At 62.3% G+C, this 25572-nt stretch overlaps 2 protein-coding genes across 2 annotated transcripts in view; one reads left to right on the top strand and one right to left on the bottom strand.

Moving 5' to 3' along the window:
* Positions 1-1069: 1069 nt before the first annotated feature.
* Positions 1070-25567, bottom strand: STRN4 (striatin 4; the record flags this gene model as incomplete). Its single annotated transcript, XM_046682157.1, has 18 exons — positions 1070-1985; positions 2253-2487; positions 3723-3809; positions 3983-4081; positions 4518-4658; positions 4805-4975; positions 6122-6243; positions 6610-6657; positions 6759-6934; positions 8677-8792; positions 9129-9242; positions 9855-10014; positions 13031-13172; positions 15042-15239; positions 17025-17103; positions 18080-18153; positions 18697-18800; positions 25460-25567. Coding segments are annotated over 17 exons (2109 nt in total), but the record flags the coding sequence as incomplete, so codon positions are not given.
* Positions 25384-25572, top strand: part of FKRP (fukutin related protein) — a 14390-nt gene continuing 14201 nt past the window's right edge. The window contains exon 1 of the mRNA XM_046684290.1: positions 25384-25402. The gene's annotated coding sequence lies outside the window, so the exon portion shown is untranslated. The remainder of the gene's footprint in view (positions 25403-25572) is intronic.

The following is a 25572-nucleotide window of genomic DNA, read 5'->3' as shown; positions in this document are numbered from 1 at the left end:
CTAGGTTCAAGACCAGCAGGGCTGGTTGGGGTCGGGGGCCACACTGTGAGCCCCCCTCGCTGGTGAAGGGCTGTTGGGGGCAGCTGAGGTTGGTACAGTATCGATTCTGTCACCACATCCGGGGGCTGGCTGGGGCTGGGGAAGGAAGGAAGTCTGAGGCTGGAGCGAAAACCCAAACCACCACCTGGGGAAGCTGCTCAGAGCCCAGAGGGATGAGGGGGGAGCCGGGGCTCCTGTCAGTGTCACCTGACGGCCACCTGCCCACCTGCGCCTTTTCCCTGGACAACCCAGAAGGTGCGCGCTAGCCTCATGCCCATCTGACAGAGGATGCTGAGGCCCAGAGAGGTGTTGGGACCTGCCCAAGGACACCTCGCTGGTAAGTGGTGGAGGCCTCAGCAAGCAGGAGTCACTCATGACTGGATACAAATCCTGACGACCTGCTGGGGATGTCGAGCGAGCCCCTGGAGCCCCCGCCTCTGTTGCATCCTCGTACCATGTGCATAACGCCTCCCACGTTCTGTTCAGCTGTTGTGAAGACCAGTGAAACGACACGTGAAGAGCTCAGCGTGGGGTCTGCCTGGCGCCAAGTGCGCAGTCAACCCCCTGGGAGACGGTAAGGGACTCTGGGGCGCCTGCAGTGCACACGGCAGAGGTGTCCTGTGCAGGCGGGTCCCGGCTCGCCCTTGCCGCTCCATGCAGGCCCCGCTCCATGCAGGCCCGGCGTGGGGGAGGCGGGGCAGGGAGGAAGGAGGTCCTGTGGCATCACACCTCTGGGGAGGGAGGAGTCTGGAGCAGAACCAGGGCTCTACCCCCACACCACGGCCCCTGGGGAGGGAGCACTTAGGGTCAGAAAGGAGGGGCACGGGGAGATTCGGTCCTGTGCCCTCACTTCCGTCCCTCCACCCACACCCCGCCCAAGCTCCGGGCCCCTCTCTGGCCCCCTGGCCCCACCACAAAACCCAAGCCCACCAGGTCCCCTCTCTCCAAGCTCCACCCACCCCAGGCAGAGCGTTACTCCTCCCCCAGAAGTCCCGTCCCCTCGTCCCCTCACAGTCAACAGCGCCACCCATCTTACTCCAAAGGGTTTATTGAGACAAGTTTCACATACAAGTCCAGGGCAGAGGAGAGGGGGCTTATAAACAGGAAGCTGGAAGGGGGCCTGAGGGCTCAGGGGGAACCCAAAAAAGAGTGAAATAAATAGAGGAAGAGAGTGGAGGGCAGGAGAGGAGACAAACTATCACACAGTGATAACGACGTGGGGGCGGGGCTCCATGAAAATCCCATTTATTTATACAGATATACAGGGAGTTATGGGGACCCGGGGGACGCACTCAGCCTCCATGCCCCAGGGAGGGGCAAGAGAAGGCCATCCCTCCCCCGGGGTGACCCTGTGGGGAGCTGGGGGGAGGGAGGGGCGGGCGCCTCCCCCGCGGGCATCGCCTGCTCCCCAGGCAGTTACTGGCTCTGGAGGTGCTGGGTAGTGTCTGGAAAGCTGTGCTGAGGGACCTGGAAGGGAGGTGGCAGACTGGGCGTGCTGCTGGGGTGGGCGAAGCCCGGCACCCGGACTGAGGACGGCCTGGGCTCCAGCTGGCTCCATGGCTCCGGGCAGATCCAGAGCAGGGGCATCTGGGATTCCTCCCAGCACAGCCCCCACCCCAGTCCGGGATGATGGAGAGGAGGGGTTGGGGGTTCAAAGAGAGAACCTGGCACCTTGAGGCGTCTTGGAAAAGCTGATACCCGAGGACACCCAGTCCTGGTTGTGCTGCCCCGGGAAGGCAGCTCGGAGACAGGGGGGCGTCGGGGCGGAGAGGAAGCTCCTAGAGGCCATCCTGGAGGGGGATTCCTGAAGACGGCCGCTCCCGGGCTCAGGGAAGGACGGCCCATGGGGGAGGGCCTCCTGGGAAAGGGCCCTTAGCACCACCAGGCTCCCAGGCAGGTGGGAAGAGGCCGGGCCTCCGGGCCTCCAGACTGAGGCTGGAAGTCACCTGCGGGAGACAGAAGGGACGGGAGACTGGACCACAACCTCCTGGGTCCAAGAGGTGGGGCAGCTTGGGGCCGCACGAGGCCTCAGCGCCCCCCAAAGGCCCAGGGGCGACCAGGGCGATTCTCACAGGGCGTCCTGACTAGGATTTCAGGACTCGGCACCCTCTCGAGTGCCAGGTGCAGGGATGGGTATGAGGGCCCCTTCAGGATGAGGATGCAGGGAGTTCTGGCCCTCCCAGGCCAGGCCTCCCTCCCCTCCGGCCCCTCACCTCAGTGCCACCTGCCGGCCCCACTCCCCAGCCAGCGTGGTGGCCGGGGCCGGGCCGCGTGGGCATCATACGAAGACCTTGGCCAGGGCGTCGGCGCCTGCGCTGGCAATGAGGGCCTTGCTGGGGTGGCAGGCGACAGCGTGGATGGCCTCCTCGTGCTTCTTGCGGTGGGCTGTGATCTCCTGCACGCACGTTTTGTTGTCCAGGCTCCAGAGCCGCAGGGAGCAGTCGTGACCTGTGCAGGGGGCAGCAGAGGGCTGTCACCGAGCAGAGCTCTCAGGTGGCCTCGTCCAAAGGCCTCAGAATTGGGTGGGGACTCGAGCCTCTCCCACACCCACCTCTGCCTGGTCACCTCTGGACACCCAGCCTGCCTTCGATCTAGTCACCCAGTATTTCCTGAACACCTACTGTGCGCTGGGCCCTGGGGTACACTGAACAAAACAGCAAAGCTCCCTGCCCCGTGCTGCCAACATCCAGTGTGCGGAGGGCAGGAAACAAGAAAACAGAGCACGCAATGCCAGGGGACCAGGAGTGCGTGGGCACAAGTGGCTTAGTGTGAGGACACGCTGGCCCGGGGACAGTGGGGCCAGCCAGGGGAGGTCCTGCGGGCTGAGGGCAGGCAGCTGCGCTGCCACAGCCTCAGCAGGGCGTGGGGAGGAGGAGGTCAGAGAGCGGGGAGCAGACAGGGCCGGCCCTGAGCCATGAGCAGGGGAGGGGGCCCACTCTGCACTGAAGGGCCGGCCGGCTGCCAGGGAGGCGGCTCTCTCTTCTTGTTCCTCTTGTGGGGACCTGGGCCCTGTACTGCATCCCCTCTGCCTGGGCTTGATCTCACGGACTGTCCCTCAACCGTCCTCCTCGGGTACAGCTGCTGCTGTCCCGGGGCAGATGGAGAAGCTGAGGTGCTGGCTCCAGGCCCGGCCATGCCCTACCACTGTCGCACCTCTGCACGCGCTTGCTCGCTCCCTCATGGACCCCCAACCCTGGGGTCAGAGGCTGGGCAGAGGAGAGCGGAACTTCGGCCCCTTCTCTGTGCGCCGAGTCTCACCCCCTGCCGTCGAGGCACAGCCCCCAGCGCTGGGCCTCAGCACCCGCATCCCAGCGAGCAGGGGGCCAGAGGCTAACAGGCTCTGTGGGCACGGAGTCACACAGCCCTGAACGCCAGCTCCTGCAACTCGCTCCACCATGACCGAGCCCCCTAACTTCTCAAAGCCTCAGTTTCCACATCTGCACGACGGAGATCACAACGCCACCCTTGTAGGGCTGTTCACGAGATGAGACGAGGTGGGGGGGCGCCCGCCGCGGCTCTGAGAGTGCAGTGCTGTGCTGTCACCATGCTGCGACCGTGCCATCCTGCACTGAAGGACCCTGCCCCTGCTCCTGAGCCACGGGGAGCCCCCGAGCCCTCCCCTGGGCCGTGCCCAGCCCTGCACACGCCCTTGTTCCTCAGGAGCCGAGAGGGCCTCCACTTACTTCCTGACATCAGGAATACGCCGTTGGGGTCCACGGCTAGGCAGGTGACGGCGTCCAGGTGGGCAACCATGGAGTGCACGCATTTCCCTGAGGGGAGAGCGGGAGGTGGCAGGTCACTTTCCTTCTCTGTGCCTGGCCCAGGAAGGTGAAGGGCTAGAGGGGACACTAAGGCCTCCAACGTGGACGCCGGGGATCTTGCCGGCTGAGCCTGGTCCACCCCTGCGCCCAGGAGCACGAGTGAGCGGGAGGCAGGGCCTCACCCGTCCGGTTGTCCAGGAAGCGGATGCCTCTGTCGTCATGGGCGGTGATGGTGAGGGGCTGGCTAGGATGACTGACCACCTGGTTGATCTGGGTCAGGCCTGGGAGGAAAAGGGGCAAGAGGGGAGGACGTCAGGGGGACGCAGAGACCAGGACCCCACCCTTGCCCTCTGCCTGGACATCGGGAGGGCTGGGCGTCCCAGTGCTCCCTCTCTGGGCCACAGAGCCGCCCTGTGAACCGGGCCCTGGGCCCGGCCTCAGGTCAGGCAGGGGGGATGGCAGATACAAAAACGGAACATCCGTCCCACCAAGCAGGCCTGCCGGGCGAGCCTGTCATGACCCCTCTCCCCGCAGCCCTCCTGGGAGCCCCGTGCTGTCTGGAAGGGCAGCGATGGGACCTTATCTCATTCTGGCTCAGAGCCCCTGAGCGGGTACAGGAGCCTCTGCGGCTGACTGGGCTTCAGGTCACCAAAGCCACAGGAGGAAGTGGGGCCTGGAGGCAGTCAGAGCCCAGCCCTGAGCCCGGGGGCCCCTTACCGCTGCTCCCCCGGGACTCCAGCGTGAGGAGGGCACTGCCAGCCTCCAGGTCATACAGCACGGTGTCGCCAGAGCGGAAGGAGGCCACGATGTGGGCAGGCTCGGTGCTGGTGAAGGCCACTGAGGTGGGGATCCCGTGATCTGAGGCAGAGAGGAGGGAAGGCTGCTAACAGACCTGGTCCTGCCCTGGGGTGGGGGACAGGAGTCATCTCATCTCAGGGCCTCCAGCTCTGAGTAGCTCCTGTGGGAGGTGGCAGGGTCCCCCACCGCCCCTACTCCCCACTCACCGCTGGTCATGGGGAAGGTACAGAGGCAGGTCGGGCTGCTGCTGCTGGGGTCCCAGATGCGGACGGTGCCGTCGGCGGAGCAGGAGGCCAGGCGCTGGGCCGTGGGGCTGAAGGCCAGGCCCCACACAGCGTCCCCGTGGCCCTCCAGGACATGGCTCAGCACGCTGGGGTCTGGAGCCCCCAAAGGGAGGAAAGAGGCTGCGTCAGGGCCGCTAGCCCATCCTGGACAGCCCGAGGGCACCAGCCCTGCCGAGGCCCCGGCAGCTAGGCCGGGGCCCCCATCACCGGCTTCAGACCCAGGAGCCTCACACCCTGGGAGCTGTGACCAGCGGGACTGCCCAGCAGCCGTTCGCTCTGACCACCAGCTCCTCTGAAAGACCGCGGGCTCTGAGGCACCCAGGATGGGAGCTGGAGGAAAGGACATCCCTGCGCTCACCGCGGCCCCCCAGGCCCACAGGAGGGCTGCACAAAATGGGCGCTCGACACGACAGAGGACTTGGCTGAGGAGAGAAGGAGTGACGGTGGCTCTGTGGTCCCAAGACCCTCCACGGCCCGGGCCTGCAGCTCAGCCCTGCCCTGGTCCCCGCAGTCTTTCCTGCCCCCTGCGCGAGCCGGGCCCCCTCTCTCCAAAGCTCTCCGGTTGTTCCCACTATCGCCTCCTTGCTCACTGGAGTCCAAAGGGTCCTCTGCTGACACCCAACGTGTGGCAGCTCGCTTGGCCCAGAGAATATACTGCCTGGGAATGACCCTTGACCTTTCACAGGGCGGGACCATTCTCAGGAAAACGGTGCATGTCCCTTGAGGAGGGACACAGACCTCGAACCTCTGCCGCGACAGAATGCTGCACGGAGCCGTGCGTGTGAGAGAGAGAGAGGCGTCGGAGGGTGGGGACAGACACTCAGCACAAGGGACAGTCTGCTCACTGCTCCACTTAACTCTTACAGGGGCCCCGAGGACAAAGCGCAACCCCCCGACCTGGCCCGGCGGCCTCCTCCCCGCAGGCCCCCTCCGCTCCACTCTGGAGACGCTGGCTGGGCCCCAAGTGGTGCCGGCCACCCACTGAGCCAAGCCCCCGCATGCGGGTCCCGGCCCCAGGGCTGACTCCGATCCCCCCAATGCCATCACATTCCTGCCTCGACTTGTCTGACCCTCAGCCACATGCCAAATCAGTGTTCCAGGCTCAACCAGACTGGGCGCCTTGCTGTCCCCGCCGTGCCTGCAGTGTTAGGCATGGACGGGCGCCGCATGTGCTGAGGGAAGGAAGAGGCCTCCTGTGAATGATGAGAGGAGGAAGGCAAGGGAGGGAGCTGTCCTCACCGTAACCATCGTAGGGGTCCATGTTGAGGTCTGGAATCTTCCAGCTGTGGATGCGGGCATCTGCGCCCCCGCTGTAACAGTATTCGCTGTTGCTGCCCACGGCCACTGCCAGCACGGGGCCCCTGGAGGACACGGAGGAGGGGGAAGCAGGGAGACGACAAGCTCAGGGCTCGCCCCTCCACCTGCCCCCTCCCTGGGACGCTGAAGTTCTCCACCAGCCTTTTTCAAGGACAGCCAAAAGGAACTCAGTATCTGGGGTCTGGTTGTGCGTGTCCCCTGCCTGCCTCCCCCGTCTGTTTCCTCCCCTCGAAGGCTGTGCTGAGAACCAGCTCCGGGCTATGAAAGTGGCCGCAGCGCACGAGGAGCCGGAGGGGCGTGTGGGCAGGGTCACGGGTACTCGGAGCCCTCCCGCTGCCCTGCCCCGCCATCGGCCCCGGGGATGGCAGGAGCGGGGAGGGGTCAGCGGGCCTTTGGGGACACCTCCCTACCTGTGAGCCCGGAAGGCGTGGATAGGCTCCACGTCCAGAGCAGCATTCCTGTAGGGAGACAGAGGTGGATGTCACCGAGAGCCCCGCGTCACCCCGTCTCCTGGTGAGGCTCCCGACCCCCCGCCCCCGCCTGTGGCTGCCGCCCTCACTTGCGGGCGGTGGCGGCCTTCTGCAGGTTCCAGAGCTTGAGCGTGCCGTCCTCGGAGGCAGTGAGCAGAGCTGACTGGCGGTGGTGGAAGGCCAGGGAGCGGATGCCGTCGTAGTGGGAGCGGAGGGTGAACCTGGGGTTCCATGTCTTCTTCAAGGCGTCTGTGCTGCCGGACAGCTGCGGGGGGGCCCTCAGCATCAGCTTGTCTGTCCCGCAGACACGGACGTCCAGGACCGCCAGGACTTGTCCCTCCCCACCCAGACCTCAAGACCAGCCCCAGACACTCTCCCCTTCCTCCTCGCCCAGCAGTGTCCCCTCGCTCGCTCAACAAGTTCCATGGTGTGCAGGCCTGTGCTAGGTTCTGGGGAGACAAAGGGGAGCCCGAACCCTCAGGTCTCACAGTTCAGAGGGGGCTGGGGGCGACAATCGGCTCGTCCTGCTAGTTTATACAATTCGCAACTCCGAGCAGGGCCGTGAATGAAAAATGCACTGCGAGGCGGACCCGGCAGCCTGACCTCCTCTGTGGGGGTCACGAAGGCTTTCCTGAGGAAGTGACAGAGGAGGAGGACCCAACCAGATAAGGGGAGGGGAGTGCATGTGCAAAGTCTCCAAGGCAGGAGGCAGCAAGAGCAGATCTGGAGGCTGAGAGGAGGTGGGTGGAGCCGGGATGTGGAAAGCACAGGGGAGAGGGGGAGAGAGGCAGAGAGGCCGGAGTGGGGCTGGAGCAGAATGGCAAGCCACATTCAGGAACCCAGGTGTCATCCTAAGGAGACGGCAGCCACACGGCCTGGGAAAGCTGGGATTAGGGGAAGATAAGAGTAGCCTCAGAGAGAGTGCAGAGGTCACAAGGGTGGTCTCTCAGGGACAGGTGAGGGCACTTACACTGACACTAGTGAGTAGAGATGGGGACCAGAGCACATGGTGGGGAGACCGGGGAGCAGACCCTAGGAGCCTCCCAGGGAGAGTCCCCGAGACCCTGCACACGCCCTGGGGTATGGAGGGGTAGCGCTCCGAGGGGGCACGCGGGGAGGGAAGAAGCTGGGCAGACCGTCAGGCAAGCCTCAGGGCCCTGCCCCAGACCAGGTGCCCAGCGGACCGACCCCTGCACCTGGGCCCTGTCCCGCGGGTCCCTGCCTCAGCTGTCACTTCGGCCACAGTTCTTTAGGGCCAGAGGATCTGCCGTCGTGGGGTGACCCCCTCAATCATCCCCCAGAGGGAGCCCCATCTCCAGGGCCTCCCTCCCGGCCTCCCACAGCAGTGCCTCCTGACCTCGCCGGCACCACCCACCAGAGGTCCCGCTAGCAGCTGTGATGAACATCCCGCCACAGCGGGAGGCACACGCGCTCGTTTCAGAGGTTCCAGTGGCCAGAGGCCCAGCCTGGACCTCGGGCTCAGAACACAGGCCCTTGGGCGGCCTTTCGTTCCAGCCCAGGCCTCCAGCAGCCCCCATTCACACCAGACAGGCCTGCTTTTTGTCGTTTTATGGCACGCAGCCACCCTCCCCTTCAAGGTCAGCTCACCCCACCTCCTGCACAGCCTGTCTCACGCGCTGCCGCCAGCCCAGAGCCCGCTGCCTCCTCTGGTGCTGTGCTGCCACGGCCCCAGCCCTGCCCCAGCTTGCGAAGGAGCCTGGATTTGAGGAGGGCGTGGGCCAGGGGCGGGAGGGAGTGCCGCCTGGAGAAGGAGCCTGGCACCGTGATCAAGACGGAGACTCGAGAGTCTTCAGGCCCTGTGCCTCGGTGACCTGGCCAAGTCCCTTCACCTGCCTGCATCCGGACCCCTCCACACCAGGAAGAGCTGCTGAGTGACCGGACGTCGTCCCCAACGTGTGAGGGACTGAGCGTGGCCAGGCACACAGGCAGAGCTCAGCAGGTGCCGGCCCGGGGGGAGCCTGTGGGGGGAGCACCCCACAAACTTACATCACAGCTGAGGTCGTTGTCGTTGGTGACGGTGAGATCTGCCAAGTCCCCCAGGCTCACCTCCCCGCCCCCGATAGTGTCCATGATGAATACGTCTGAGGAGAAGCCAAAGGAACCTGGTGGGGGGAGGGGCGGGAGGGGGCAGAAGGGGCCGGGGAGAGAACGAGAGAGGCAGAGAGAGGCAGAGCGAGGTGAGGGGTGAGGAGAGAGACAGGGAGAGGACAAGACCAAGGATCACAGCTGGAGAGAAAGAGACAGGGAGAGACAGACGGACAGACAGGGCAGGACAGACAAAGAGAGGGAGACAGAGACAGACAGACAACCTTTTGGGACAGGGAGGCTGCAGACTAGAGGCCGGGCCTCAACCCTGAGGACACCAGCCCTGGGCTCAGCTCTGCAGCCTCCCCTGCCGTGGGCCCCCAGGGACCGGGCCGCGTGGAGGGGCCTCTTACCTTCGTGTGGCCGGGGCTGGGGTGTGCCAGGAGGTGGGCCAGTCACTTTGGGGGGCAGCCCATCCACGTCCCGAAGGTCAGCCAGAATTCCCTGGAGTTTGACCCGCCGGCTTTCTGCAGGGAGGAGGCACAGGGCAGGGGTCGCCCAGCAGTTCAAGCCGGCCACGCACAGGCGATGCTTTAGCCATCCTGGACCCCCTGCAACTGTGAGGAGGCCGGGAGCCTGGCCCCAGGGTTCACTGGGGCTCTGGGTGGGGGCGGGGCGGGCAGAGGAGACAGACTGCGCTGGGCGCCGTTCTCCGTGGGCTGCCCTTGCCGGGCCTCCGTCCCCAGCCATCCCACATGACCCCTGAAGGCCCCGTCGCTCAGAGTCCCAGGGCAGGAGGAGGACATGGCCCTGCCCACCTGCCTCTCCCCGCAGGGTCCTCATCCCGTTCCCTCCCGGAGGCCTGGCCGCTCGCATGGAGAGCTGGGGCCCCTGCTTCAGGAAGAGCCGGGCCTGCCTGCATCCCCATGGGGATTTTCCAGGGGAGGGGTGAGGGCCTGGCCACCGTGGCGCAGGCCTCCTGCCCTCCTCGGCCACCCTCCGCTCAGGAAGTGTATCCGTCCGGGGGAGAGCCTGGGGCAGGAAGCAGCTGCAGACAGCAGCATGTGGAAGGGACAGGCCTCAAGGTCTGCCCCCAGTGCCCCCGGTGAGGAAGGCTGGCCAGTAAACCCTCAGCTCACCTAGCTCATGGTGGGTCCCCTCTCCAGGGCAACGCCGAGGGTCGGGAGAGCCGTCCCCGTCCTCTCCTGAGCCCAAGAAATCGAACTCATTGATGGCATCCTCTGAGTCATCCTCCTCGTCCTCGTCCTCCATCTCGGGCACCAGGGCCTTGGAGGGGAGCTGGGCATGGAGAAAAGCACACAGATCAGGGGGCTCTTGCCCAGAGCCCAGGCCCAGCTGGTCTCCAGGGACAAAGAAGCCAGGGGTCCCAGCCGCCGTCTTGCCTCGCCTCGCCTAGAAGCCTCCTATCCCAGCCGCCAGCTCCCTCGACGTGGTGAGCACTGTGCCCCCGCTGCTGGGAGCCTCGGAGGCTGCTCCTCACAGGACTGGGGCAGTGCTGCCCGGACCTGGCCTTGGAGAGCCCTTCCTCCTCCGCCTCCAGCTGTGACCCCTCCACGGCCCTCCCCCCGGCTTCTGCTCAGGCTGTTCCTGCTCCCTGGCCCCCCGCCAGCACCACAGCACTTCTCGGGGCACGGTACCTCTCATGGAGGAAAGCTGGGCAACACGACAACGTGTCTGGGGGGAGAAGGGAGATACGTTTGTGTCCGAGTGTGAGTGTACGCAGGGCACAATTCAAGCGAGAACAGCCCCACCCACGGGTCCAACAGTAACGACAATCATCACCGACACTCGTGAGACACTGTGCAGCCTCGCTGCGTTGCTCAGCACACTGCTGAAGCCTCACATGCGTGGTTCACCAGCCCGTGAAGAGTCATCGTTACTCTAATTACTCCCATCTGGCAGACGAGGAAACTGAGGCTGAGCAGAGCAGCCCCCCGCCCGGGTCCCCAGGTCTTTGAGCACCAATGCTGCCCTCGGCTGCGAGACGGCCTGCGGCCGCCAAGTCCCCCTGACAACCTTCTGCACTGGCTGGACTTCTTCCTTCCTACTTGACAAGCACGCGCTACTTTGAGGGGGACAGGAAACGCTCCTCTGTCCGGAGAGACAGAAGGCTGGGTGGTGGGAGCGAGTCGCTGTTTCCCACACTGGGCTCCACCGGGTAGGAACCCACTCGTCCTGTCCCTCAGTTCACAGACGTGGACCCCATCCCAGCCGGGAGAACTCAGGACTGCACGGCACCCACGTGTCCGCACGCAGACACCTCTGAGATCCAGCCTTACAAGCGACACCTTGTCTGGGACCCTACCTCTCGTGTTAGCATCTCCACATTTCCCGCAAAGTCCTGCCCAGGGGCCCTGCGCTCAGAACCTCAGAGATGACACCTAAGCGGCTTAAGGAAGTTCCACATTTTCAAAGACAATTTTGCTATCTGACTTTTCTTTTTTTTTGAGGAAGATTAGCCCTGAGCTAACCTCTGCTGCCAATCCTCCTCTTCTTGCTGAGGAAGACTGGCCCTGAGCTAACATCTGTGCCCATCTTCCTCTACTTTATATGTGGGACGCCTACCACAGCATGGCTTGCCAAGCGGTGCCATGTCCGCACCTGGGATCCGAACCAGCGAACCCTGGGCCGCCGAAGCATAACGTGCACACTTAACTGCTACACCACCGGGCCAGCCCCTGGTGTCTGATTTCTCCTTTAAGGGCTGGCTTGAGAACACACCTCGTCCCAGCACTGGGGTTCCGATGACCACCGGACTCAGACACCACCTCTTCCAGGGCACCCTCTCCCTCCAGGGCGTTCCCTGCCTGTACCATGTCCTTGGCACCTGGGCCAGCCTCGAGCAGACGGCGAACCCCTCGAGGGCGTGGCCGACCCCCTCCCACGGCTCAGCACCCCAGGCTGGGTATGGAGGGCACAAACTTGGAGGCGACACTTCTGAGGCACGCGTGAGGGGCCAGCCTCTGGCCTGCGTGGGAGGACCAGAGGGATGGGACCTGGAGAAGACTAAGGTCAAGAGTTAGACAGCACCCCCAGAGAGGCGACGGTGGGTCAGGGCTCACAAGAGGCGGAACCTAACGGGCGCTCTGAAGGTTCCGGGAGAGAGGAACCCTGCGCGATTACGTCTGCTGATGCTGCCACGGCTGGCAGCGCCACCCCACCGCCCAGGACCCACTCTACCACTGCCGCACACTCGGCGTGGCCCGCCACGGGCAGCCAAGGGCTCTCCGCGCCTGAACTCGCTTTAGTGAAATCCTCAACAACCAGATACAGGGACTACTCGCCCCGAAACTAAAGCTAAGACAGAGAGCCACGGCCACTCTGGGAGTCACGGGCAGGTCTTGGAGTCACAGACTGGTCACTGAAGCTCCGCTGTGTGGGGACCGAGACCCACGCACAATGAGCCGCCCCACAGGGCACATGGGACGAGTGTGGGGACAGACCCAAGGCCTAAGGGAGCATGACAGTCTGCGACGAGTTCCGACGGGAGGAGGGAGAGGACGGGAAGGTTCCCAGAGGAGGCCAGGGTGAGAGTGAACAGGGGTGACAATCCCAAGGGGACGGGAGGGGCAGGCATCTGGAGCAGGGAGCAGCCTTAGAGACCCTGGATGCAGACATCCTGGTTCTCCTGTCACCCCGATTCTAGGGTTCTGGCTCTGCAGATTCCACTCCACCCAGCGCCTCCACTGAGCCTCTAATCTGGGCGGACCCTGTGCTGGGGACACTGCTGGGGACATTGGAGGCAGAGCAGACACCAGGACTGACCTGGTCCCCCACAGGGAGACCTGACACCAGACAAAGAGGACCCAGAGCGGTTGGGGTCAGGACGGGGAGCCCATAGGAGGGCCCTGACCCTGTGGGGGAAGGGGAGCAAGGGCAAGTCAGAGAGGGCTTCCTGGAGGAGGCGGTGTCTGAGGTGAGTCTGAAGGAGGAAGGAACAGGGTGATGATGCAAGCCCAAGGTAGAGGGTGCTGAGGGGGCACTGCGGGGGCAGGCCTGGTCTGGAGAGCTCAGGAAAGGACTCTTGGGCTCGTCTGAGCTGCAGGGGGAAGATAGAGAACCACGGGCGCAGGGGGAGGAGGGCAGGCCCTGCCAGTACAACCTGGGCCCCTCTGAAGCTTACTGAGGCAAGGGCATGGCTGGCAAGGAGACGGGGACTCTGGGAAGACACATGATCAGGCCACACACAGACCACAGAGGTGGCCCCGGGAGCATCCACAGGGTACTCTGGTGCTGGGACACAAAGCAGGAGGTCCTGGGGGGAGGGGTGACCTGGCACAGCACCCGCGCTCACCTTCACGCGCTGCTTCTTGTGCTGCACGCTGTCCAGCTCGTCATCCTCATCGCTGTCCTCGTCCTCGCAGTTCTGCAGGAAGGGGATCTGCTCGAGCACGGAGCCGCCCAAGCGTTCTTTGCTGTCTTTGCCTGCCGCATTCCTGCCCACAACAGGGGGGCAGAGGGGGCATTAGTCCTGCCAGGTGACAAAGCTCAGATGGGAGGGCGCCAAGGCCTGGTGGCCGAAGCCTGGACTCGGCTCTCAGGGGGGCTGAGCGCACCCTGACCCCAGAGGAGCCGTGACTCTGATCCCACACATGGCTCCAGTCCCGCCTCGGCCGCTGCCTGACCCCTCCTTCAGACCAGCCTGGGCCAAGCTCCCCACTGAGCCCTGACCAGCCCCCCGAGTCCCAGAGGACTGCTCCCCGGCTGGACCACAGGTCACCCCACATGTGCTGAGTCAGAAGAGCTGGATGAGAAACTGCCACTGACTCAGCAGCCCCCGTTCCCATGGCCTGGTCAAACCACAAGTGCAGGGCAGGCCAGTGGCAGAGACACACCCGGCAGGAAAGAGGAAATGGTCACTCGACAGATGCGCGGGCCCCCCGCCAGCCGCCCGGCCACAGCCCAGCCTGCACTCCCACTGACAGATGGCACCCCGTCTCCACTCTGGGCCTACTGTTTAATGCCTCCAGCTGGAGGGCAGGTGTTAGCAAACGAGGTGTCTGCCCAACCCGGCTCCAGGGTGGAAACGGGGCAGAATTCAAAGTTCACATCAATGCGAGCATCTTCCTTTTGGGCCACGAGGCTGAGGCTCTAGAGATTTCCTGGCTGTTGCCCAGGCATACAGTGACTGCTCGATAGAGAGACCCCCCTTCTCCAGGTCGCCAGACCCAGCCCTCCCTCCCCGGCCTCCTGGTGCGCGGCCTCCCGGGAGAACACCTCAGGGCCCAGCTGCCGGGACCTCATCCTCGCGTTTCCTCCCGCAGCACTGGCCGTATCGGCTCAGCCTCCCCTGCTGCCACCTCCCGCTGGCCCTCTCCCGGCCTACAGCCGAGCGAGGCCCCCAGAGCTCAGTCCTCGGCCCTCCCCTGCGCCATCTACACTCTCTCCGTCAGTGAGTGCGGAGGCCTGTGGCTGTCCAAGCCCGCCAGGGTGCTGATGACCGAGCTGGAGCTCAGGAGTCAGGTGCCGTGAGCTCCAGGCTGGCTACTCCCCTCCCACACCCGCCACCAAACAGGCGACTCGGCCTCCACACGTCCTGCATGCCCCCTTGACCTTCCACTCCTCGTCTTCTCCCTCTGGGTCAATGCTGCTCCGACCAAACCCTGGGGTCGCCCCGAGTTTCTTTTCCTCACCCCCACATCCAATCCTTTAAATAGTGTTGACTTACCCTATAAACCCACCCGCAAGCTGACGGCTCCTCGCCCTGCACGCTGACGTCGTCCCCTCCTGACACTGCAGCCGCCTCCTTACAGGCCTCTGCTCCCACTCCTGCCCTCCCGCGGCCTCTCCTCCTCGAGGCAGACCACGTCCAGCAGACAAGGTCAGAGCCCTGCTCGAAACTACTGGCTTCCCACGGGCCTTGGAGTCAACTCCACACTCTTTATCACGGCCCGTAAAGCCCCATCTGATCTGACTCCCGAGATCTCAGCCCGACCACAGACCACAAGCCCACGTGCTCGCCCCACTGCAGCCACGCCGCCCAGGCTGCTGGGGCCCGAACACAGCAACTCTCTCCCATCTCGGAGCCTTTACACCTGCTGTTTCCTCTGCCCAGAACATTCTCCTTCCAGCTACTTGGGGGGCTTACCTTCCACTTCACACAGTTCTCTGCCCAAATGTCACCTCCACAAAGCAGTCCCTCCCTGCCCAGCCCATCCAAAGCAGCCCTGTTTCTCCCATCACTCTTTCTTACTGCCAGGGAGGAAGTGACCACCAGAGCACAGGGGGCACCGCTGACGTCAGACACTGGCCTTCCCCGGGAGTGGCGGCACCCAGGGATGGGCCCGCCAGGCCCAGGGGCTCACCTCTTGATCTGCTCCTCGATCTGTTTCACCAGCAGCGACTCGCCGCCGCTGAGCCCCCCGGGGCCCGGTGTGGCCCTGGGGCCCCCTTCGCTGGGCTCCACAGCCCCATTGAGCTCCAACGAGCGGCCCAGGAGGGACCGCACACGCTTGGACCGCATGTCTAGTATGGTGTCCGTGTAGCCCACCTCTTCCAGGTACCTGCGGGGAGGCAGAAGCAGCGTGGGTCAGGTGCCCCCTGGCCTCTTCATACACTGCGGGACAGGCTTTCTGCAGGAGCGAACCAAGACTACACAGCTAAATTTTAAATAAGCACACCTGAGCCCGCTGTTTCCCTTTCAAGACTACTTCCAGCAGAAGCCTTTATTTATACGCAGGCACAAAGCTGTCGCTCAGACGCTCAAGATGCTGCACAGGGGAGCCGGAACGCAGGGCCAACCCCCACGTCCACTGACAAGGACGGAAGTAATTCATGGATGCGGAGAGAGTAAATGAGGCAGAGCGCCCAGGAAAGATGGCCACCATAAACGGCTTAAGGAAAACTCTAAGTTATGTGATCCATACAATTCAAGTATTTGTAGGAAAAAAAAAAAAAAGTGTTACTGTGCCTCTAAGTATAGACCACATACATGTGCCCGCACACACACATAGTGTTTCCCCAACAAGGCCTAGAGAGAGACACACTAAACCTGACAGCAGTGACCCCTGGAGGACGGGATGAGGGACATAGAGGAACTTTTGCAACTTCTCTACTTACTTCTACAAATAAGCATTTATTACTTCTGCAATTTAAAAAGTTGAGGCCAGCTGGGACTTGTCTAAAAGTTAAAAAAAGGGGGAAAAGTCCATTATGGGTATCTGTGGCTTAAAAAGATGCGAGACGAGAGTCCCTCGCTGGGCCTCAGGGAGCTCCTGGGGAATCCTGTTCTAGTGACCGTGGCTCTGTCCCTGGGGCCCTGTCGCCCCTGCTGCCTCATCTCGAGGGCCCCTTCAGGGAGAGGCAGGGAGGCGCGCTGGTGAAGGCGGACTGGGGTGGGACGGGGACAGACTGCCTGACATCTCGTCTCAGACCCCCGCTCACCAGCTGTGTGCCCTGATGCAAACAGAGGCCCTCTCTGCACCTCGGGCTGGGATCTGTGAAAATGAGGGGGATGCTGGTCATTATCCCACGCAGGGACATATATGAGGAACCAACGTGTGCAAAGCACGCAGCACAGGGCCAGGCACATTATGGGAGCCAGGGGGGGCGCCGCCTGCCTGCCTCTTTTCCTGTCCTGCTGGCACACACCTCAAGCTAGCAACTGTGCTTCAGAAATTCAGCTGCAGGAGACCAAGGATGTGGAAAAATAACTTCCTGAGGTTTGTCACACTGTCTGTAAAACACCTCCATCAAATACACAAGAAGGGACTGGCCATAGAAAGTCATGGTTATCATGGGACAGACTGTTATACGGTCCTTAAAAAGATGCAACATAAGTAATTTACATGGAAAGATGGTCGCAACCCTTAGCAAAAGCAATGACTAGAAAACACCGTGAAGGGGAGCCCTGGTTTTAACACACACAGAGCCACGGGAGAGACTGACAGCGTACATGCAAATATTGATGGGGGCAGGAAATTCCCTGCGGTGGTGGAATTAGGAGTGATTTATTTTTTCTTTGTGTTTCCCTGTATTTCCCAGGTCTTCTAAAGCACACACCCCTTTTAGAATAAAAAGTGATTTAACATTAGCCTTAGGGAAAAAAGCCATGCAGGCATTCGGGGTGGCTTTCCAAGAGTGGGGTCCCCCGTCTGCCTCCTGCGAGTCTGCCCCCCCTCTCCCAGGCAGGGTTCCACCCACAGGGTGACAGGCTAGCTCGGCTGTGGCCAGCAGGGATGCTGATAGCTCCGGGTCCCCAGTAGGGACAGGAAGGACGGCGGAGTCCTTGGGCTTATCTCCGAGCCAGACGTGTCCCTCTCCCCCGCCCCGCGCCCCTGCACACTCACTGTCGGAGCAGTTGCCGCCCCTCCTTCCACACCAGCGGGCTGTTCTCCAGGGTGACGGACTCCACGGGGCCATTGGAGACTGGGGAGGAGGCAGGCTGTCTTAGTCACGGCGCCACCACAGACCCGGCGCCTCCTCCACCTTCCCCGCCCTCAAACGCACTGGGTCGCCGTGCCGGGTCCTCTGCGCTGTGCGAAACCTCCCCTCCCCCCCGCGCTGCTTCTCTCTGGCCTCTGGACTGGTCATTCCCCACACCATCCCCCGGACTCTCTCCAGACTCAGGCCTAGTCATGTCGTGTTCCTACACAGGAAGCCCGTCCGGTTCTGCGAGAACAGGCAGACTGGGTTCAAATCCGCCTCTGTCACTTCCCGGCTGTGTGACCTTGAGCAGGTGAGTTTACCTATCTGAGCCTCAGTTTCCCTGTCTGAGACATGAAGTTAATGACAGCAGCACCTACCTGTCGGGACTGTTGTGAGGACTAAATGAGATCATCTGTTTATTTTATCCATCAAATATTTATCGGGCATCTACAATGTGCCTGGGCTCCATCAGTCAACACTGACGCCTGCCCTGTGGGGCTCACGTTCCGTCAGGAGGAGTGTGACCGCCAGAACAACACTATGAGGCCAGCACTGAAGGCCGGGACCAGTCCCCCAGCTGCCCACGCCAGGGGTTCCAGTGCCACGCACTCACTTCCTGTTCCCTAACACACCACGCTCTGCCTGGAACACACTCCCCCGCCTCCGTACTGGCGAACTGAGCCCTCTGCAAGGAGCTTAGACTATAAGGGACCCTGAGTGTCTGTCTCTACTGCCCAGAGGGACGGCAGGCAGGACTGGCCTTTACCACCACTCCCTCCCTCCCCAGGGACCCAGCACGGCACCTGGCAGAGTAGCCTACCAGGAGGGGCACCGAGAGTGCGATTCAACACCCCCCAGCGCCCGCCAATTCTGCTTTCTCTGGAGCCGAGGAAGACAGAGGCGGCCCATCTCTGACTCCTGCACCACCTTCAGCTCTGTTGGAAGGGGCAGGTGGGGAGGATCAGAGGGTGGGTACCTTGTTCTGACAGTTCTGGTTTCTTCTCCCCCTGGTTCAGGTCGGTCCCAAACTTCAATTTGTGATACTTGGCCCTAAAAGAGCAAATGATTAACAAATGAGACAGAGAGGAGCAGACGGGGCCAGCGCTCAGTCAGGAACCCCACATCCCAGGGCCTCCCCAATTCCGCTCCCCGCCCCCAGAGGCTGAGCTGCCCGCCGCCCCCCTGGAAGCAGCCCCGGGGGAGGAGGCCGGCAGACGGCACTGTGAGGAGCCCATCTTCGGAGTCAGGGAGACTGGCTGCTATCCCAGCTCCAGGAGTCCCTGACGAAGTCCTCACCTCTGGAAGCCTCGCAGGCACCCAGCAGGCTATTGGAAAGGATAAACGAGCCAACGGCCACGCGTGGCTGGCCCCCACTGGGCCTCCACCGTTATGAGTGTTGTCACTAGCGCTTATCCTGATCCCACCTACTGCGTCCTGTTCTGTCCTGCTCTCCTAGAACCACACAGCACTGGCAGACGGGGATGACAACGCCTGACCCCGAACCTCCACAGCTGGGAAGGGGGGGGCACCGGCCTCCTGACCCTCCTGCTGGGCACCGACTCCTCGGAGGCAGGAGCGGGCTGGCGGGCTCACCTCTCCTGCTTCAGCGCGTACTCCAGCATCTTGATCCGCCGCACCAGGTCTGTCTTGAGATTCTCTTGCCCTTTCCTTTCTCCCTGGAGGAAGGCCACCTGCGCCTGGGGGTGACAGGACAGGAAGACAGCAGGGCTCAGGCTCACTGACCTGTGTCCCTCCCTCACTCGGGGACAACCAGCTCCAGCCCCAGGCCCACAGTGACAGGCAGGCGCCGCTTCTTCAGGCACAAAGACCCAGAGCCAGGGGTCAGTAGAGCAGTGAGAAGGCGTGCTGGTCTGTTTCCAGAGTCCCCTGCCATGTCACCATGATGGAAGAGCTGAAGGGGAGTCCTTAACCCCTGACATTAAAACGGGGACAGCTGGGGTCTAACTCGGTCCCGGCCTCTTGGGGAGCAGTCGGATCAGGGAGGAAGGCGGGGGAGGCAGGCACGAACAGCCTGGGCCCCTCCTCTCCCACCCCAAGCAGGTGCTGTCCCCAGGTTGCTGGTGGAGGTGGCGCGTCACTCTTCCTACCAGAGCATCTGTCTCTAGCAGGCGTAGCAAGCTACTTCTGGAGCTTCGGGACAAGAGTGGGCGGCTTGGCTCAGCTCCCGCTCCAGTGCAAAAGCTTTACCACCCGACCCCCACCGTGGGGACCCACCGCGCCACTGGAGTCTGCCCAGGGCGAGGGAGACGCGCCATGGACACGACCCTGGGCCCCTGCCAAGCACTTCACACCGTCTGCTGGCACGGGCCGCCCCAGTCTGCTCCGGTCTGTCAACAGGTCTTTTGGAGACACGGGGCCAAGGGCCTTCGAGGCAGGATCCTGGCCCCTGACCATGTTCCAGAAGCCCCGTGCCAAAGCCAAGGGCAAGGCTTGTCCCTGGCTTCTCCCCAAGTGCTCCTCTGCTCCAGGCTGCACTCGAGCTCCAGGTCCGGCTCGGCCAGCTCCTTGCTGCGGCAATCTCAGGCAGGTCACTGGGCTTCTCTGAGCCTCCATCTGCCCTTCTAGAAAACGGGGCTCATGAGAGAGCCTGCCCCTCACGTGTAAGCCCTTCTCAGTCCGAGGCCCAGCACAGAAGGGCTAATGAATGCCAGCTCCTTCCTCTGACAGGTTTTCTTCTACCTGTCCATTCTTGCACAGCGCTGAAGGGGCCCAGTTCTTTAAGGCAGCGAGGATCCCTCTGAGACCCGAGACCCACGAGGCAGGGACGCCTGTGGCTTACGGGCCTGCGGCATCTTCCCGAAGCCAAGCCCTGCACCTCACGTCACACTGCTGAAGAACTTCAATGGCTCCACTGGAAGGCGCAAGTCAGGCCTCAGACACCTTTTCCAGGCCATGCCAATTCTCAAAGACTCGCTCCAAATGCCACCCACGCTGCTCTCCTCTCCTTGGGGACCAGGGACCATGTGTCTCCCTCAGGTTAGCAGAGAATCGAGCCCCTAAGTAATGCGCGGCACAGGCCAGGAACCAGGGAAAGGGGCACGCTCATATATCGCTGGTGGGGGCAGAAAACGACACACCCTTCCTGGGGCAATCTGGCCACCTATATAAAAATGTAAAGGCACACTCCTTTTGTCCTGGCAGGTCCACTTCCAGGAATTTACCCTACAGGCATAACTTCAGTGTTGGGCTTCCTTTTGAAAAAATAAAATGGGATATACGCACAATAATACGTAACAAATTATCATTCATTCATTGATTTACTCTACAAATATTTATTGAGCCCCAACTATGTGGCAAGAACAGTTGCAGACAGAGGATGCAGCCCTGAACAAGACGAGGTTTATATTCTAGAGGCGGGTGTGGGCCAGTGAACAAATAGATAAACGTCACTAGGTACGCTATCAAAAAGCAAACTCACCTGTCCACTGAGAGAATGGGACTTTCCCCATTTCCTAACACTTTTTTCTCTCTATGCTGTAAATCAACACACACATACATAAATACGAGGCCAGACAGGCAGACTCACATGGGACCAACATCTGGAGGCCTGAGTTGCTGTCGTTTGTGTACCTTAAATCTACTCTGTCCATGAGTCATTGTAGAAGGCGGGGGGAGGAAAAGGTCAGTCACCAGACACAGGCCCCAAGTCCCCTCCTCACGGCCCCCCTACCCTCCTGGGCCTGGGTTAGCGAGCTTCTGCTTCCTGGCGCCAGAAGCGCCTGCGGAGGGCCCCCCCGTTGCTTACCACCCAACGTGGGGGACTGCCTGTGCCAGGCCAGGGACCAAGTGAGGCACTGGCGGGAGAAGGGAGACGATGCGTGCTCCCTGTCCCCACAGAGATCTCAGTCCAGCACAAGAGACAGGCACGAGCAGCGACAGCTCCCATCCGATGTGACCAGAGCAGAGGATGTGATGGCAGGAGGGACACCCAACCCACCCTTGGAGTTAAGCAGGGCCAGTTTAGTGGAGACCTGCAGGCTGACTAGGAGGCGGCCAGGGCAGCGGAGTGTGCTACGGGCAGGGGACAGACACAGGGCTGCACGGGGTCTGAGGAACTCTAAAAAGGCCCGTATGGCCGCATCAGAACATGCAAAAGGGTCACTGGAGAAAGTGAGAGAAGCTGGCAGGGCCGACGACGGCCTGTGGATGATGCGAGTGAGTGTGACATTGCTCCTACGAGCAGAGGGGAAGCCAGGGAAGGCTTTGAAGCAAACGAGCGATGTCATCAGATGTGCAGGTCACAAAGGTAATTCCAGCTCCGAGGTGGAGAGCTGATGGCTGGTGAGGAGCGGGACAAAGCTGAGGCAGAGAGGAGAGTCCCAGGAACCCCAGGGAGAAACGACAGGGACCAGACTAGGACGGGGCAGAGGGGGACGAGTGGATTCAAGGTAAGAAAGAGGCGGGCGGGACTGATGCCACCCGGTGACCTTCCTGAGCGGGGGACGACTCAGCCCTCACACCCGCCTAGCCTCGCCTCCATCCTGCCACGGTACCAAGCCCAGCCCCCTCCTCCAAATTACAAAGCGAGAATCTCACTCGGCCCACTCGGCCCTGTTGTCCCAGTTCCTCTGGCAAAGAAGGAAGAAGAGAGAACAGGAAACATGTGGCCCAAGTGGCCCAAGTCGGGGGAATCCCACTGCGAGGGGAAGTGGCGGTGGTCAGCCCCCACCGCCCCCCCCAACACTGCAGCTGCGGGGCCTGACCTGCAAGGCCCGGGTGGGCTGGCAGCTCAGTCTGGGATCTGGAAGTTGTCTCTGCACGTGCCTTCCCCCGCCGCTCCCTCCGGCCAGACTGTCAGAACACACACGCCCCCCAGGACTGTTCTGAGACACGGGTGCCACCTCTGCTCCGGCTGTTCCCTCTCTCCAGCCAGGCACCTCTCAAAGGCTCCCCGCGAGCCTCAGCATCTCGGCCCTCCCAGGAGCTGACGCCTCTGTGTCCCACGGCCGACCGTTCCGTCCCAGCCCCCAGGGAAGGGCTCCCATTCCCAGCCAGCCGAGCGTCTCCACGCTCCTCCTTCCCGAGCCCCCGCAGGTCCTGGCAGGTCCCCACGCATCCCGCCAGCCCCCTGTGAGGCTGGGAGCAGGCAGGGGCCAGTTCTACACTTCCGCTGCTGCCATCATACTTGTGGCAGCTCCCTGTCACTGCTCCTACATGAACGTCCAGTGGGGATTCCCCCAAGAGGTTCCTCCTGTCCACAAGCTCGCCTTCCCAGACGCGCCACAGATCACGGGCAGAGCCACACAACCAACCGCTCCACCTCCGTGGGAACGTGCAGAGTTCTCTGCAGCCTCCTGTGCAAACCAGCCTCCTGTTGGCCTGGAAGTTTCTGAAGGGCTGAGACCACATCGCCCGCTTCTCGGAATGCCCCCACCTGGCAAAGGCCTGCTTGTTAGCAGACCACATCTACGCCACCTCCCTGCGCCAATCTTTGGGTGCCTCCTGGCGGGACTCCACGAGGGCTGCCTTTCCACCCGCACTGACGGGGCACTGACTGCACGGCGGTCCTGTGCCAGGAGCCACTGCACTCGGCGGTCTGGAGAAAAGGTACTCAGAGAGCATCCGGAAAATGTGACACAGTCGGGGCCTTAGGCGATCCCACCGGAAAAGTCACACCTCCGTTAGCACTAAGTGCTCCTGCAAAGGCGTGTAAAACGAGGTGCTGCTGATGAGGGTGCAAACGTGCAGCAACCCGGCAGACCCTTCTTATCACCATCTTATACATGCGTCTCCTCCTCTCCTCTGCTCCATCCTCACACGGAACATAAGATAAGGATACTCGTGGCAGCCGTTTCTGCTGGGGGAAAACCGGAAACAACCTAAAAGCCCACCAATAGAGATCAAACTAAAGGAGCTATGGTACAGACACCCAGTGGAACGCAGTCATCAAAAGTAACGAAAAGAGCTCTCTGTGTGATGTCAAAGGAACACCAAGACACGTGAGTATGTAAAAAAGTCGCAAAATGATACAGACGATGTGATCTGCTATATTACACACACAGCAGAACCACTTCATGGCAGTGAGGTTGGGGAGGAGAGCCGGAGAGAAGAGCAGGTAAGGGACAGACAGGGATTTCTCCTGTTAGCTCATAAATGTACACGTACACACAAACACACTTCCGGGATCTCCGAATTTTCCCTACTGTCACAGAACAAAAGAAAACAAAAGTACAAAGCAAAGGATGCCGGAGCCCAGACAAGGAGAGTCCAACTGGGTGCCATCCATGAGTTTTCTCTCAAACTCCCAGAAAGGCCACTAAGTGAGAATAACACACGTCTTTTCTCTCGTTAGTCTCACAGATGAGGTGTGTGGTGGGTGCCGTAGGGCGCACCAGCGTGAAGTCTGAGAGCCAGATTCAACCCGAGGTCTGCCATGTCTGTGTGGATGACCCCGGGGAGGCCACTGAGCATCCTGGAACTGTCTGCTCATCTGTACTGGGCGGCAGAGAGGCAGAGAGTGGGGGCTTGAAAGTCCCCAGACCAGCCCCGCCCCACATGGGCTGTGATCCCAGGTAGATCACGGACCGTCTCAAAGTCTCTGTCACCTCTTCTGATAATCAAAAAAAAAAAGAGGGGGGCATATTACTCACCTTTCCAGAATGTGGCAAGGATTAAATGATACCCTGTATCTAAAGCACTCAATCCAGGGCCTGGCACATAATTCGAGCTCAATAAATAGCAGCTGCTAGCATTTTTGCTGAGAGGGCAATGACATTGGCGCTGCCCACATAAAGGGGTATTGAGAAGCTCTGATGAGATGTACCCTGGGAAAGAGCTCCGGAAGTAGAGAGCGGACGCAAAAGCGACAGGCACTTACATAAGGATTCCTCTCCCACCCCAAGCCCAAGCCTCAGCTGCCACCCGGCTAAGATCCCTCCCCGGAGGGGAAACTGCGGGATCTTCTCTTTATTCTTCCTACACACAAAGTCCTAGTCAGATATTTATTTCAGTCCCCAACTCACCCAGCTAGCAAACAGCAAATCAGAAGGGGACAGACGGGCTGTGAGAAGCAGGTCCTGACTGGTGCTAGTAAAACCCCAGCCCGGAACCCTCAGACTCCTCGCTGCCCATCCCTGGACCCCTTAAACTCTCACGACTCTGATGCTCAGGCTCCTCCAGCAAATGTCTGCCAAGGCAGCCACACTTCTCAAGGTCACAAAACCCAGCCCCGCTCCTTAGACTTTCCCAAACATCACCCCACGGCACATCCATCTTCCAAGCTACTCCACGAACCATGAGGTCCTTTCCTGGAAACTTCCACAAACACATTACCTCCCCCCCCCCCCCCCCCACACGGTCCTTGCGAGATGCTTTCCTCCCACTGCCGTCCCGCTCTGCAAAATGCTGCCCCTGCCAGCCTCCAGGTACCCCCGGCTTCCTCCTCACCGTCCCCATCCCACGGTGGACATGCCTGACCCCTCGCACTCCAGTTCAGGGTCCCACCTGACGTCCAACACACACCCCCATCTCAGGGCTGCAGCCCCCACTCCTCCGCACCCCCAAACCGGAGTTCCCACTCTCCAGCTCTCCCACTCAGGCTCCCGGGGCAAGTCGTGGCCCTGTCCGCACTTCCAGCCCGGGGACCCCTCCCTGCCCTCGGTACCCACCCATGCCAGGGCTGTCCAAAGTTTCCTCCTCGGAAGGGAGGGCACACCCTTCCATCCTGGGGCCCCTCCAGACCCTCCGCTCTCCCCGAGTCCTCCCACAGCCATCTTTCAGTTCCTGTCTCCAAACGCTCCGAAACACACTCCTTCCCAGGCTCCCCGACTTCCTCTCCGGACTCAGGCCGGTTCGCCGCCCGGATCGGCTCTCGCTCTCGGCGGGTCCCCGACGCCCCCTCTCTCCCACCTGGAGCCCATCGGGCTCCACCTCCAAGCGCACCTGGTGGGGGCCGGGGGCTGGTGTCCCGGCAATCGCCGAGCTTTCGCAGTCTCCAACTCCTTCTCCATCACCCGCCGACTCCTGCATGCCCCCCTCGACTCCTCCATCCCCCTTGGCTGAGTTCTCCGGGGCTCCCCCGGACCTCCCTCTCCGGGACCCCCCTGTCGGCCCGCCCACTCCCACTCCCACTCCCAGCCGCCGCCGATCCCCTCCGCCTTCTTCCGCCCGGCCCGGCCGGCCCCTCCCGCCCCGGGGCCCCTTCCGCCTCGAGCCGCCCCGGGGCCCCAGGGCCCCTCGGCCGGTCCTCACCCCTCCCGGGCCGCCGCGGCCCCCCGCCCCCCCGGCCGTCCCGGCGGCCATTGCTCCAAGATGGCGGCGGCGGCGGCGGCGGCGGCGGGTGAGGCCGGGCCGGGCCGGACCGGGCGGGGGGTGGGGGTCCCGGGGCGGCGCCCACCTGCAGCTCGGCGCGCTCGGCCTCCCAGCGGGCCTTCTCGGCTTCGAAGCGCGCCCACTCGTGCTGGATAAAGTGCAGGATCCCGGGCAGGCTCAGCGGCTCCGGCCCCGCCG

The sequence above is a fragment of the Equus quagga genome, chromosome 13 (assembly GCF_021613505.1).
Source record: "Equus quagga isolate Etosha38 chromosome 13, UCLA_HA_Equagga_1.0, whole genome shotgun sequence".
Taxonomy (NCBI): Eukaryota; Metazoa; Chordata; class Mammalia; order Perissodactyla; family Equidae; genus Equus; species Equus quagga.
The sequence above is the reverse complement of the archived record's forward strand: the minus strand, read 5'-3'. Positions and strand labels throughout refer to the sequence as shown.